At 43.5% G+C, this 14542-nt stretch overlaps 1 protein-coding gene across 2 annotated transcripts in view; it reads left to right on the top strand.

Annotated features, from left to right (window-relative positions):
* Positions 1–5349: 5349 nt before the first annotated feature.
* LOC124154732 (protein FAM166B-like) overlaps positions 5350–14542 on the top strand; it is a 75610-nt gene continuing 66417 nt past the window's right edge. The window contains exon 1 of one of the 2 annotated variants that reach the window (XM_046528625.1): positions 5350–5420. In XM_046528625.1, the coding sequence (XP_046384581.1) occupies positions 5356–5420 (65 nt within the window). In that variant the 5' untranslated portion in view covers positions 5350–5355. The remainder of the gene's footprint in view (positions 5421–14542) is intronic. The other variant, XM_046528627.1, reaches the window with a different exon arrangement.

The following is a 14542-nucleotide window of genomic DNA, read 5'->3' as shown; positions in this document are numbered from 1 at the left end:
CACGACCTGGTGACGTCATTAGAGTATGAGTTGATTCGCCCGTTCACGGAGAACCGCTCAGTGAGTCGCTCACGAGGGAATAAACCACAAAAGCAAATCGCGCGAGGCCGATGCACAGTGTCGAGGAGAAGCGAAGAAGCGGCGGCCCACTCCACACGAGTTCCTGACGTCATCAACTTATCTACGAAAGGGTTAAGGCCATCGATCATTCGCCGATATAGACGCGACAGATCGTGGAAATAAATAGAACTGGCCTCTCTCTTGTTTTCTCTATCGCAATCGACCCGAATATCGACATTGATAAAGATGAATTCAGATTTTAGGGAATTTTTTTAACTAAGCGCTCGATGAAGATTTTCCATAATACATATTGGCGAGGACTGAGCTTGCGCTATTTCTTGAGCAATGGGACTGGCACGACAAGAGAAAGAGAAATACCCACACCTTCGTAAGTGAGAGAGAGAGAGAGTGCTATTTCGCTTTCGTCCGACCACACGTTGAATATTCGGGATCCGGTGTGGAAGGACTCAATCCGTGAAATTAACATAATGCCAAGGAAAGATGCACGATTAGTCAAAAGCCTCTAAGGGCGTACAGACAGCGTTACCCAGATGTTAAACGGTTTAAGCTGGGAGACGTTAGATATTCGGAGGCTTAGATTGCTTGAGTATTTAAGAATATATCCTTGGGAGCGACACGGAGAACGTCATTTAAGAATCCCCACTAATATATATTTGAAGTGACCGCGAGTGACGGAAGTGTCCGAATTATTCGATTTTGTACGAAAGGGAAATAGAAATGGCAATTTATTAGTTGCTCGCTCCGACATTTTCTATTGTAATTACATATTTATATTCGCATTGTAAATTATGCCTAAACATAGCCATGCCCCCTGCCATCGTGATTCAAGGTAATGAAAACTAAAAATCCAAAGATCAATGCCTCGAAGCTTGAGCTAGGAAATTGTTTACTGTCCATTGATCATGAATACTTCAAAATAGTTTTCAACTCTTTTTTTATTTTTTATACGTATTCCGCTCATTAGCAGTATTTTTCTCAAATGAATGATTTTTTCCCACATAGCAATGGCGGGGGCGATGGCATTGGACTGGCTGATTTTACGATTGAAAAGCAATCAATATCAATGAAGCCAATTCGGCAACTGTGTGTACCAATCAGGACACGCGGCCCTCGAATCGCGGTGTCGACATTCGTAGCTTCCCCTTATGAGTACTACCTCTTCAGTGACATCGCGCAACTATTTAAGCCTCTGAAAACAAATGACACTCTCGATACGATTGCTGCACCACATGCTGGACATCAAATGGTGCGTGTCCAGAGAGAATGGGCATCCCAAAGGATAAGGTGATTCCTGCGCTGATCTAGCTCTGCGATTCGTTCATTCAAGACCGCACTCGTATGCCATGAACAGCGCTGCTTGCAGTGTCATCTTCCCGCTCTGCTTCGAAATCGAACAAATGACGGCTGCAATACGAGCACAAACACCACGCGCAGTCATGCGAGGAAACAAAAGCGAATCGATTTCGGAGGACGCGAGGATCGCGCAACAATGACAACGCGCGCTCTTTCGCCCACTTCCCATTATTACGTGTTTGTATTGAGAGTGCATCTGCGTCTGTGTGGAAAAAAAGGAAAAGGAGGACTAACCACTGAGCTATAATGATATAAATATTGCGCAACATCTCTCGTATCATTTGAGGATGCTGGGTAGTGCTAAATATTGGTCCAAAAATCAAATAGAAAATCACTTTCTTTCCACGAGGAGCAAGCCCGAATAGCACACGTCCCACATTTGCGTTCAGCTCTCTTTGCATTTTAAAAGACCGTTAAATTCGAGAGAAATGAGGCAGTTTATTGGTGCTGGATATTCATTCAATACCGCGGAATGGCGGATTATCACATTAAAGGAAAATCGCTGAGTGGCTCACCATCGATTAGGGATGCCGTTACATCCAATATACATTCCCAGAGTAACTCATCTGAATCGCGTAAGTTGCTGACGAAGATATCGAAGCACAGAATTAGCGTGTCTGAGAGGGAAGTACACCGTGGCAAGTCGGTAGGCGATTGTGACGTCATCGCTTTATTACACGTGAGCATTGATTTCCGGTATCGATATCAACAGATAGCGGTGAATTTATGTGCTGAGTAGCGGTCACTCCAAAGCTGTCACTTACGCTGACGACTAAACTGTTGTACTTAAGATTCCTAACAGGCAGGATACTGGCAGTGATGGCTTGTACTCGATACCTTAATTTTGAAGGGCCTAGTTTCATCTGAAAAGGACCAACCTATGGGCTCGTGTCTACGCTTCATCCGTCTCAGACGTCCAACGGAACGACGACACGAGCAGATGAGCTCGACTTTTAAAAACGACGAAATCAGAAAAAAGGACGAAAGACAGCTTCGCAGCTCTTTTACGAAAATGGCACAGTAAGACGAATGATTTGAGATTTTCCCGGCGGATGGCATCTGAAGAATTCTTCTCGCGTACCACAACGGGTCAGATTGTCAGGGGAAACGTCCGCCAACATGCACCATCGGACCCGGATCCGAGAAGACTTCATCAGACGCAATATTCCATCACAATTGAAAGAACAACCATATCTGGTGCTAACATTCAATTTAGCTGCCCATCTCCTGTCTCGATGTTTTAGCAGGAGATTAACTATTGTTTATGTTTATATAGTTTTATCTCATATCTCCATGTTTTTTTTAATCCCAATATGTCTCCTTTGATATCAAATTCGATAACAATAGCCTCGTTGCTAGGACAAAACTAAGTCGCAATAATAAGGTTTTTCATGATGAGCTTGCTATAGACCAGCATCACTAGTCAAAGGCCTCATGGGTCGCGCTGAGCTCCAAGCAACCTGCTATAAACCACGTCTTGAATTGGGTCCTACGTTGCTAAGGTAAACAGCGTGGAGTCAGTGGTTCGCGTTGATGCTGTGATTACCGGCCTCAATGGTGAGAATAAATGGGAAACAACAGTTTAGGTCCACGATCCAAGACAGTTGAAGTCAACAAAAGACGGACGGAAAGCGATGAAACAAATCACTACAATACAATAAAGAAATTTCAACTAGCTTAAAAATCGAGCAACCAACTCCATGGACCAAATTGTCAACTGCATAAACAATGAGAATCTCAGTCACTGGGCTTGAGCATTAAAAACACAGGACTTTTATTCCCCATCCTCGATATCAATACTTCCTTTTTCAATGTTTCTCTACAATTTTGGAGGAAGAGGGAAGATTTCATCGGAGGCGAAGAGAATGTGCTAAATTTGAGGGTGGTTAATGGTCATGCCGAGCGAGCAGTAAAACTCTTGACTGATTATAATATAAGTGGGACCAAGAAATAAGAGTCCAACCAGCATTTATTATTTACAGGAAAAACACCACCGCAAAAGCTTTCCTGAACACAAATTGCCAACTTTGATTGAATCGAAATATGACTACACTTTTGAAATTTTTGACCAAAAGACTAATAAAGAAAATGATTTATCCAGGTCGAAAAACTCAATATTCAAAATAACTGCATTTAGGCCTTATAGGCGCCTTTAGGCGCCTCGGGCACGGCTATCCGACGTCGCACGAACCTGAAACTTTTTTATAATTTTTATAACCATTTCGCGCATTTTTAGATCACGAATTCTTAAACCTGATCGTCTTGAAAAAAAAGGCGCCGGACTAACGTGATACATACGATTGGATTCCACTGAAGAGGGCACTACCTACCCGCCCTAAATGTTTATTCTTACTCTACACCTACATACGCCTAAAAAGACGCGTAGCAGGGGGTGTTAGGACACAAGTCGTTTACACATAAAAAGGAAATGCGAAATTGCGATTAGCATTTATTAAAGTCCTTTATCATTCGGGGGAAAAACGAATTCCCGTATCTATCCGTTCGGCTAAAAATCTCTCTTAATTTATCGCTTCTTTCCCCATTGGACATATAGTGGGGCTATAATATTATGTTCTCCGGGTCGCTCTTAAAGATATCCATTCTCAATTCTTCAAGCAATCTAAGCCTGCCGCGCAGCCTCCGAGTCTCCAGCGGCTCCCAGCCCAATTCGCTTAACATCTGGGTAACACTGTCTGTACGCCCGTAGCAGTTTTTGACGAAACTCACAGCCTTCCTTTATATTTTATTCAGTTCGCTGATTAAGTCTTTCTGCACCGGATCCCATACGCTCGCTTCATATTCAAGATGCGGTCGGACGAGTGTGACATATCACCTTTCTTTTACTTTCTCATCCAAAAATCTTCCCACAATACGCTTGACGAATACTAATTACTTCAGGGCTATGCCGCAAATATTCCTTATACGTGTTCCCCACAAGAGGTTCGAGGTTATCGTTACTCCCAGGCACTTCACTTCGTCCGGTGCCTTTGTGTTAATGCCATCCACCGTATAAATATGGTTATAGTTGGAAGAACTCTGCAAAAAATTTACCGACATGCATTTGCTCAGATTAAGTTCGAGTCCTCACTCTTGGCTCCACAAATGGACGTTGTTTAAAGCCGATGATAGAATTTCATAGTCAGAGTCATCACTATTTTCGCGATAGTTGACAGCGTCGTCAGCAAATAAACGTATTTAACTGCTAATGCGGGAGCAGAGATCATTAATGTAAATAATGAACAAAAGGGGGCCGATTACGCTTCCTTGTGGAACACCTGATGTAACTTTTACTTCATTATAGCTAATTCAAAGAACTTGAAATAAATAGAACTGAAATCATCAGCCAACAAGGTGGAATCCTGAGAAAAATAATCTGTTTCATAAATAACAGCCACGCCTGATCCGCTTTTCAGTTTAAATGTTGCCCCCAGCTTTTCCCAAATGTGCAGTCACCGCGGGCGTTCTATCTCCCAGATATTCGAGCATTCTCTCTAATAGATATATTTGTATAGTAGGTATAGTTTTACTTTTTGTATCTGTTCCATTGCAAGCGATTATGTTTTCCGGGTTTCCACCGCGTTGTCCAAGGTCCGATGAAGATAGTTTCGCCTGAAATCCCGCCAGCATCTTAAGGCCAGAAGTGCCATCATCAGGCAACTCGGTGAAATGCTGAAAAACACGATCTGTTTCGGCCACGTAGGTATGACCCGCCTTTGCGCTTCGCTTTTTATTCGATCCCTAGTATTAGGGGGGGGGGGGGGGGGAACTCCCGCGACGGAGTGGAACGGCGCGTGCGCAAAGCAGTCAGTCTGTCTCTTTGTCTCCCACCCACAGAAGGGAGGGAGGGTGTATCGAACGCCTGAGAGGGGAGGGGGGTGGTGGTCATGGGAGAGAGAGAGAGAGAGAGCAGTCGGCGCTGTGATGTTCGTCGGCGCAGAGCGTGGGTCGTCGTTCCTCTCGCAGTCAACGGGCTGTTTCATCCCAGGGTGAGTTAGTTGCATGCAACTGCCCCGCCATTGCATTGTCGCGTGTGTTTGTGAGCGTGCTGCCATTGTTCAACTCGTTGCCAGGGACTTCCACCGCATTTGCGCCGTAAACAATGCGTGCTCAGGAAACTCTCGCCTCAAGCTATTAATTCGATCGGCGAAAGTTTTACTTTCAATGTGCACTCGCAAATGTCTCATTGAATTCATCGTGATGCCACTACGGTCCGCTATTATTCTGGAATGTTGGAAGAGAGCAGCAATCCAACGTGCACGGCTGAGAGTCGAAAGAGGCGCGCTGTGAACGGTTGCGCACGCTGCCATTCATTTGTTATCCTTGCCAAGTTTCAAATGCGAATCAGGTCAGAGAAACATCAAGCAGAACCATCCTCTTCATCAAGGTGTACTTCTCTTTCCTCGAAGTTGAAACAGTTTAACTTATGGAATCGATGGCTGTGGATATATCGCCCGCCGGAAAAGTTGATTCAATGACGATGGAAATATATATATAGTGAGAGAGTGCTTTTTGTTTCAATTTAATTCATCTGGGAGATCAATGTTAATTCGAAATTAAATTTTCTCATAAACCTTTTTCACGAACGATCGACACTTCTTTTGTTCTTCTACTTCTGCTACTACGAAGCGCATTTGTACATAGGTACCCTTGGGAAGTAATTATTCTGTGCTGATAATAGTTGCGAGCAAGTAATCATTTTCGAGCCGCGGCTTAGACTCTAGGCTCCTTGGTCGTGCAAACATGGCTCTTAAGGCCGTTTTACACGGTACACGGAATTGCGCAGTCTGACGTACGTGTGAAGGCGCAATCAAAATTGCGTCGTGTAAAGCGGTGAATTGCTAGAACACATGCGAGAATGCGTGTACGTGAGAAGGCAAAATAGCCCCTATTCTAATTTCGTTCATGCATTCGCGCAATTCCACGCCATTTTAGATATTAATGCAGCTCTAACCTGCGCAATTCCGTGTACCGTGTAAAACGGCCTTTATGCAAACCTTGTCTTTAAATGATTCGTTCGATTCGAGAAAACGTGCCTAGGCTGGTCGGAGAGTCATCTTCAAACAAATCGCCATTGTCCAATGCTGAACGATGCTTGCTCACCCATACATCCCATGATACAATCTGTGACTTCGATAATAATGTATGAATGGAAAATCCAAGACTATTCTCGCTTTCCTCTCCTAATTATAGACCCCTTCCTGCACGCGCGCTTATGTCCACCCCTTGCCTATTCTCACCCGTGAGCAACGCGTCCATTATGAGTGAGCGTAGAGTAATTGAAGATGGAGTGAAATTGCAGTTGGGGCTGGTGCGATGACGTCCCCAACTAACTATAACCTATTAACTACGTAAATTCGACGAAAGAAGCCAGGCGAGGCAAAGATGCATGTACAGAAAATAAGCCGCCTCAATGAGTGTGTGTTCAGAAAATCAAAAGGAGAATGAAGGTCCGCTTAGCGTTTATTCAAGTTCCATGCCGCTCGGAGGAAAAACGAATTCCCAAGCCATACCGTTCGGCAGCATATATATCTCTTTATTTATCGGACCTGGAAACATGATAGGGTTCTAATAGATATGATGTTCGCGAAGCCATGGTTGGGATTACGGCTCGCAACGCTAGATTAAAATCTAGGTAAAATTTGCACGAGGAAGGAATGCAATTGACGGCAGGAAATGAAGAGCGCGCGACTGGAAGAGAACATGAATGCATGCAAAAAAAACAATGAATTTTCCGAAACGATTTCCATTCCGCTTACTTAGCTGCAGCGCGCGCAGACCACACGTGATGAGAAATTGATTCCTGCAGAGAAGGAAGTAAGATTATTAAGAAGTATCAGAGCACGTGATTGCTCTCCGTGGTTGAAAAAGTTCTAGAAGCCCAACCAAATTGCTGTTAATAAATGAGGGACATTTAGGTACACTGCTAAGAGCCAGGAAAGGTTGAAGATGTCGTTTCCTTCGACGCAATTTTTATTTCTATCGAAGTGTTTTTCATTGCAAACTTTCATTTCGAATAGCAACCAAATAGTCACAACAATGATAATCCCAAATCAAGCAGTCGTTTGTCGTGTGCTGTCGTCCATCCCTGGCGGCGCCACTGACCATGGAATGAGCTGGGTGAGTGGACAGGCACGCCGCCGCCGCCCGCAGTGCTACTCGAGAGAAAGCGTCCGTTTCCGTCGCCATTTCTGTATTTTAATTCATTTCCATAGCGATAGAGTTTAAAAAATAAAGCGACACAAGTATTCTTATGTTTCTCGATATGTGTCACCTATTCTCTAGCTGTTTATTGGAAATATTCGACGGCAGATGTTTGCGGCACGACATATCACCACTCCTTAGTCACTCGTGGGCTCCGCGAATCGGCCTCTCGTGCTTCGTGGTTGTTTACACTCCTCTGAACGATTCCTCCCCGCAATGAACGTATCTCCATGGACGAGGCAATGATTCAGACCTCCAATCACGTCACCAACTCATTGAAAGTGGGCGGCAACTTTTGCGTTTTCTTATTTTGAACTTACGAGAGGAGGAGGCCGAATGAGGAGCAATTCATTTTTCGTCGTAAATTACCTCATCCTCCCATCTTACGCCGAATGAATTGCGGTCAATGAGTGGACGTAACTCCATCGCTCTACATGCATCGCATAAAATTCAGCAAAACCTCCGTTTGCGTTCATTTCTCAAACGCCCTACCCTCCGAGATGGGATGTTTGGCAGGGGGTGACCAACACCAACATTCAGCATGCGACCCGCACTTCATTGCAATCGAAATCACAGAGAGAGAGATAGAGAGAGAGAGAGATGGCGCACTCGTGAGGTCCAACCTAATCACGCATCACATATTGCATCGCCTTCGCAATCAAACCAATAATAAACATCCCAGTAATAAACAGCCTCACAATCAGAATTCTCAGGCCATAAACAGCCCATTAAACGTGGCATCCGCTAAAGTATTCTATCGATTAAGGTGGAGTACTTGAGAAGAATTCTGGGATCAACCACTTCCCTCCTCAACTCACAATAAGACCTACTCCCTTTCATTCTATCTGAATACCTATCGCATTCTACCCTCTAACACCGTTTTCAACATCCACTCCCCGCTAAGTACCTACTCCCTTCATTCATACCTTCTGTGTCCTCCTAAATATCTCTTCTAAAAGCTGCCTCTCCTCACCCACCATGTCCAGCACTTCGTCGTTCCTCCTCCTCTCCGTCCATTTCACCCTCTCCATTCTCCGCCACACCCACACCTGGAATGCCTCCAGTCTTCTCTCGTCTTCCTTTCTAAGTGTCCACGTTTCCGCACCGTAGAGAGCTACACTCAAGATCAGACCTACTACAAACCTTTTCCTAAAATTCTTACACAGCGATCCTCTCAGAAGCTCCTTCCTGTTCATGAACGCCTCCTTTGCCAATGCAATTCGCTTCCTGATATCCTTACTGCAACATCCGTTTTCCTCTAATATCTGTCCAAATACTTGAATTACTCCATCTCCTCAATTTTCCCCTCCTGCTTTTATCTTTAGCGCCACATTCCCTGCACGCGATGCTTTAGAAAAGCGCATAACTTTGGTCGTCTTGTGATTAATCCATCATGTGTATAGAAATGAAAAAGTAATGAACATGTAGTATCTAGCTAAAATAAGTGTATCCACGGAAGGTAAGCTCTAACAATAAGTAAAGGCTTTGGAAGAGCGAAGAAATAAAATTCAATTATGACTTATCAAAAATTATTAAATTGGGTAAATAAACATTAAAGCGCAAACGTAAAGCGAAGGACGAGAAGCAAATGGCAAATGGAAGGATAGTGGAATGTGGATACGCAGTTAATAGGGCGATAGAGCGATTAACTTGGAAAGAATGAAAACTCTGTATTCGGCATTCTATTTTCTTCATCGTTATCCCTGTGCCACGAGTATACGAGGGTGAACGAAGGATGTGCTCGCATAACTTCTGAATGCGTCCGCCACGCATTTGTCTAGTCAGTTCAGGCCGTTGATGCGAAAAGTACTAAAAAGATTTATGGAGCCTAAATAAAATGACACTATCAATTTATTTGTTATTTTATTTCATTACAGTGAAAAATTACCATTAGAAAAAGTGATACGTTGGATTACAGTTACGATTAAAATTACTTTTAATTTTGGTTGTATACATTCATGATACAATCGCTGTCTATATTTCCTCAAGTATGGTAAGGTATTTGGAGGAGGCGACCGACAGCATTTGCGACATGAGGGAAGGGTAGGTAAGGAAGGGTGGAGAGAAACCCGGCGTCGGCATTAGCCTGCTCTTAACGAAAGGCGCCAAGGGGACCACGGCCTAACGTCCCATCCGACGGACGGAGTGTTGCGCTCGAGATTCCCTCCACGCAGCATTCAAGCAGGGATCGCGGAGTCTCTGAAAACTCTCTGCCATCGCCGGGTTTTGCACCCGAGGCCGCCGGGTGGAAGGCCAACACTCGAGCCATCACACCAACCCGATCCCCATTTTCTCAAGCACCAGCGATAAAGCCAGCGTTGTAATGTCATTACATAAAATAATAGTAAAAATGTTTGATTTAAGCACTTCAGTCATAAGCAAATGTTCCACCAAACATTTTCACACTAACATGAGTGGACTAGTGAGGTTTGGGACAGGCTTTGGATCCGCGCGCGCAGAATGAATTCTAAGTTTCACTTTCGATTTCTCAAATGTGACGTAAATATTACTCAAATGTCACGATTACTCGCAGAAATTTTGAATAGATTAACAATCAAAATTACTTTTTGAAATAGTGTATCGATTTCAAGAAAACATTATCAAAGATGTAATCGTTAACTGTAATTCATTATCGTAAAATCACATCACTTGTTCAGACACAATTCCAGTTTGACGGGGCCCTCACGTAACAGGGCAGAATTCTTAGCCATGATAACAACAGAACAGAACACGAACGGCAATTTCCACACTTTTTAATTCCAAAACTCGACAACGGACCATGGTTTCAACATATTATGTCATTTTCAAGGTTATGCAACCAGCACTATTCAGTATTTATACCCAGAGTACAGGTAGGAAGGAGGTGGGGGCACATGGAATTGGAGGGAGGGGGAAATAACTGTGGGTGAACAAATGAAAGAAGGCCGATATAACAGAAGACATACAAATGGTGGTGCGTGAGTGGAGGGTGAGTCAGGGTTTTGCTTACGTCATGGGGATGCTTAACTTCAACTAAGGTGAGTCAGTACAAAATGAAACATCATTACAAAGTCCGTCCGGACCAGTGGCAATTTCGAATTTTTCCATAAAATCTAATTCAAGCCCATTGTCATTCATCATCGTTTGTCAGCATTCCTAATATCGGTTTGACGTAGCTCCCCATTCCTCTCTCCTATCAGCTAACCTTTTCATAGCTACATATTTATTCTCTTTTATATCCTTTATAACCCTTTGTCCGATACAACTTATTCGGAGCCGTCCCTTGCCCTTTTTCCCTTCCACTAGTCCTTCAACGATTGTCTTCATCAGACCATCGTGCCTCAAAATGTGGACAACTAAGTTGTCCCGTCTTCTGCTTAAGTTTTTTTAGAAGACTTCTCTTTTCATTCACTCTTCTTAGCACTTCCTTACACGGTCGATCCATTTTATCTTCATCATTCTTCGGTAGCACCACATTTCGAATGCTTCCACTCTTTGACTTCTCTGCAGCTGTCAACGTCCAAGCCTCGCTTCCATAGAGAAGCATACTCCATATGTAGCACCTGATGAATTGTTTCCTTAAGGATAATTACTAAGAGTAATAAGTGACTAATAACTAGATAGATAAGATAACTAATAATAGTTATTACTTCTATGCTTGTATTCTCATCAGCAAGAAGGTTCTTCTTTTTGTAGAAAGCCCTGTTCACAAGAGATATTCTACTGACTATTTCTTTCTTGATTCGTCTATCGTTGGTTATTCGGATTTGCATACTCTTTCACCTCTTCAAGCTTATGCTTCCCTAGGCTAATTTTTTTCATATTCATTTTTCACTCGGTTCACATTCTATATTCATCATTCTTCTGTAGCACCACATTTCGAATGCCTACAATCTTTTGACTTCTCTGCTGTTGTCAACGTCCAAGACCGCTACCATAGAGAAACATACTTCATATGTAGCATCTAATGTATTTATTCCCCACTTCTATTATTTCCTATTATTTTTTTATTGCTTAAATCGAAAGATTATTACTCCTGGAATACGTATTTCACGCTTTTAGATTTTAAAATGACAACATCTATTTTTCACGATTAAATGAAAAGTGAAAATTTTCAAAAGCGCGAAAACGCGACGCTTAAGTATGAATGCCGGGAAATATCTCCGTACGTCGTATTTCTGGTTCCCCCTCCCGCCCGGTGAGGTGACCTTGAGGCGAGGCTAAGCGCTGATACGTCCCAGGATGCTAGGGGATAGCTGAGTACCTTGCTGGATGGTAGCGCTTGGCTTAAAAAAGGTTTATTAATACCTTATCAAACGAAGAAAACTTTCCGAACTTAGCCAGTTTTAATAGGTGATTATTAAGACATGTTTCCCTGAGTTCTGTGCCTCATGCATGCATTGGTAACCTCAGACGATGTATAACTCCTATCCTCTCGTGTAGAAACTAGGTCCCTGTGACGTCATGCGGAGTGGAATCGCATGGGCGCCAATCTGGCCTTTTTCAAATGAGGATAAAATTTGACCCTTGCCATTCGTCTAAACCGGTATTTCAAAAACCAAATAATTTGTGTATTATGAATACACTAATGGTGGGTAACGAATCGCAATCAATGCCTTTCGTTTTCTTTGATGAAGGAAACTACCCTATTGCTAAAATGGTTGGCAAAACAACATTTTCCGTCATTGCATACAAAACTTCTTCTGAGTTCCTTCACTCTGTATTTAAAACTTCTACGATTTTGACCAACATACCAAACCAGTCCTCACACTTTCAAGTATACACTCCACTTTTGTCCATTCGGTCATTTTTGTTTTTAGAATCAAATAAAATCTTGTCAAGCTTCAATGGATCAAATAAATTCCTCCATCCGTGAAATTATCGCAAACTAAAAGTTTGTTCTACATTCTTAAGTAATGTTTCGCATCTATCTAAACAAATGTGAATATTTTTGAGTCGATAAAGCTAAAAAATTAATGTTGTTAAATCAAAATTAACGCCCTTAACTTTTGTCCGATAAGTCATATTTCCGTGGAGGTCGGCTGTACTTGCAGTACAACTCATCAACAATGACTGACTGACCCCACAATACCTCCTCATAAAACGCACGCTCCAGAATGAGATTGGTGCTGGCACCGCGCAGCAAACAGCGCTCCATATTCGCACTGCACCATCGCCACCAACGTGGTCCTCCATCGCCATAATTGTGAGCTAATGAATGCGGAAAGAACTTATCCACCCACGCGGCCAGAAATGAATAGGACATATATTTGCAGAAGAAGGGGTGAGAGCCGGCTGAGAGATCACGGGAGAGGGTGCTAGCCATATTACCCCTGCACCGGGGGTCCTCCATATTAGTCAACTTCGGGAGAAGCAGAAATACACAGGATCTTACGATAAATATGGCTACTAAAACTCAATATGTTCTCTCATGAGAGTGCGACAATCCCTTTTTTTATTGCTTATCAAAGGTAAAATTGCCCACCGTGTTGATGAAATTGAAACATAACATCCGAGTTCTTCGGGTGCCTCGAATAACGGCTAAATTGACAATGTATCTAACACATACTTTTACAGGATACACAACAAACGTGGTAGGTATCCATAAGCAAGCTTCTGTTAGCTTCACATTTATCCGTTAAAAACACAATAAATTCATAGGCATTGTCGTTGCTTCATGTATAGGAGGAATACTTAGGACCATATCTACTTAGGACTATATCGTTTCTGGGGGGAGCCCCCGCTAGCTTAGCTGCAAGTCATTCTGGCTCCAAGCAACACATCACCGTACGGTTAGTGGGGCCTCATGTCAATCGATGTGGAGAAATCTATGATCTTTGGAAATACACGTCTTCGGCGACGCAAGCCCCACTTAAAGCCTTAACTTTATCCATCATAACTTAGCCACAAATTAAGCCGCTCCGTCTCTGCGACGCGACGCCTTCCAGCTTAACTTTGTTGGATTTTCTTAGACTGATAGCGTGAAATAATCAGGCCACTATCCTTGCGCCTCTTTCCAGGTCGAATTCACAAATCCTTACGTAATTGCACCGTCTCAGACTGAAAATACTGGAAAGCCTTCCATTCATTGACTCCACCAGACACCTCCCGCAATCTTCCCTCGCAAGAACCCTCGTGCGTAGAGGAGTGCGCGTGAGATTTGAATATGCACTTGCATCCGCCTGGGGCGAATCATTTTTTAAATGGCTTGTGCTGAAAGTATTCATTTTGGATGGCGCGATAGGAGGAACATGTGCCAATGGATTGGCGGCACAGCGCGTTCCCAATGAGGCGCTAACTTCACATCGAGTTCACACGACGACGAAAGACAAAGATCTCTTTGGACAAAATACGAACTACCTCCAGCGGTCGAGACTTAAGGGCACTGGGAACTATCGGAAGGATGATGCTCACTTTTTTTAAATCCGGCCAATAATTAAATGACCTCGAAATCAAGTTCACTTGATCACTGGTGCTTTAAAAAACGTTTTTAGTGGCATCATCGTAATGCAATATGTGCAGCATTAGGTACAAGAGGAGCCTCCGCACAGCAAAGGCGCCCTCAGTAGGGAGATAGAGAAGCATGTGCGTGCGTGCGGTAATGACCTTGTGCGATCGTTCTCACGCGGGTGTGAATTGTGCTGAGGCCGAAACAAACGCGACTCGAGTCGGCGCCAAGCACCGCATACGACCATAACCTACGTTCGAACACCAATGTGTGCGCATGCGATGTGTCGCAACGAGCGGCCGACCGACAAAACAAAAGCCGGTGATGGCGGCGACTCGGGGTTGTGCAACGTAAAGAAAGAGAAGCCCATCAAAAAGGAGAATTAAAAGGCCACTTACTATTGGAGATACCTGTGCGACCATTGCATTCACCGGTCCGCGTTTCATCAAAAGTCAGATGCACAATTCAGAGGCGCGGAAA

Source organism: Ischnura elegans, chromosome 2 (assembly GCF_921293095.1).
Source record: "Ischnura elegans chromosome 2, ioIscEleg1.1, whole genome shotgun sequence".
NCBI classification, from domain to species: Eukaryota; Metazoa; Arthropoda; class Insecta; order Odonata; family Coenagrionidae; genus Ischnura; species Ischnura elegans.
The sequence above is the reverse complement of the archived record's forward strand: the minus strand, read 5'-3'. Positions and strand labels throughout refer to the sequence as shown.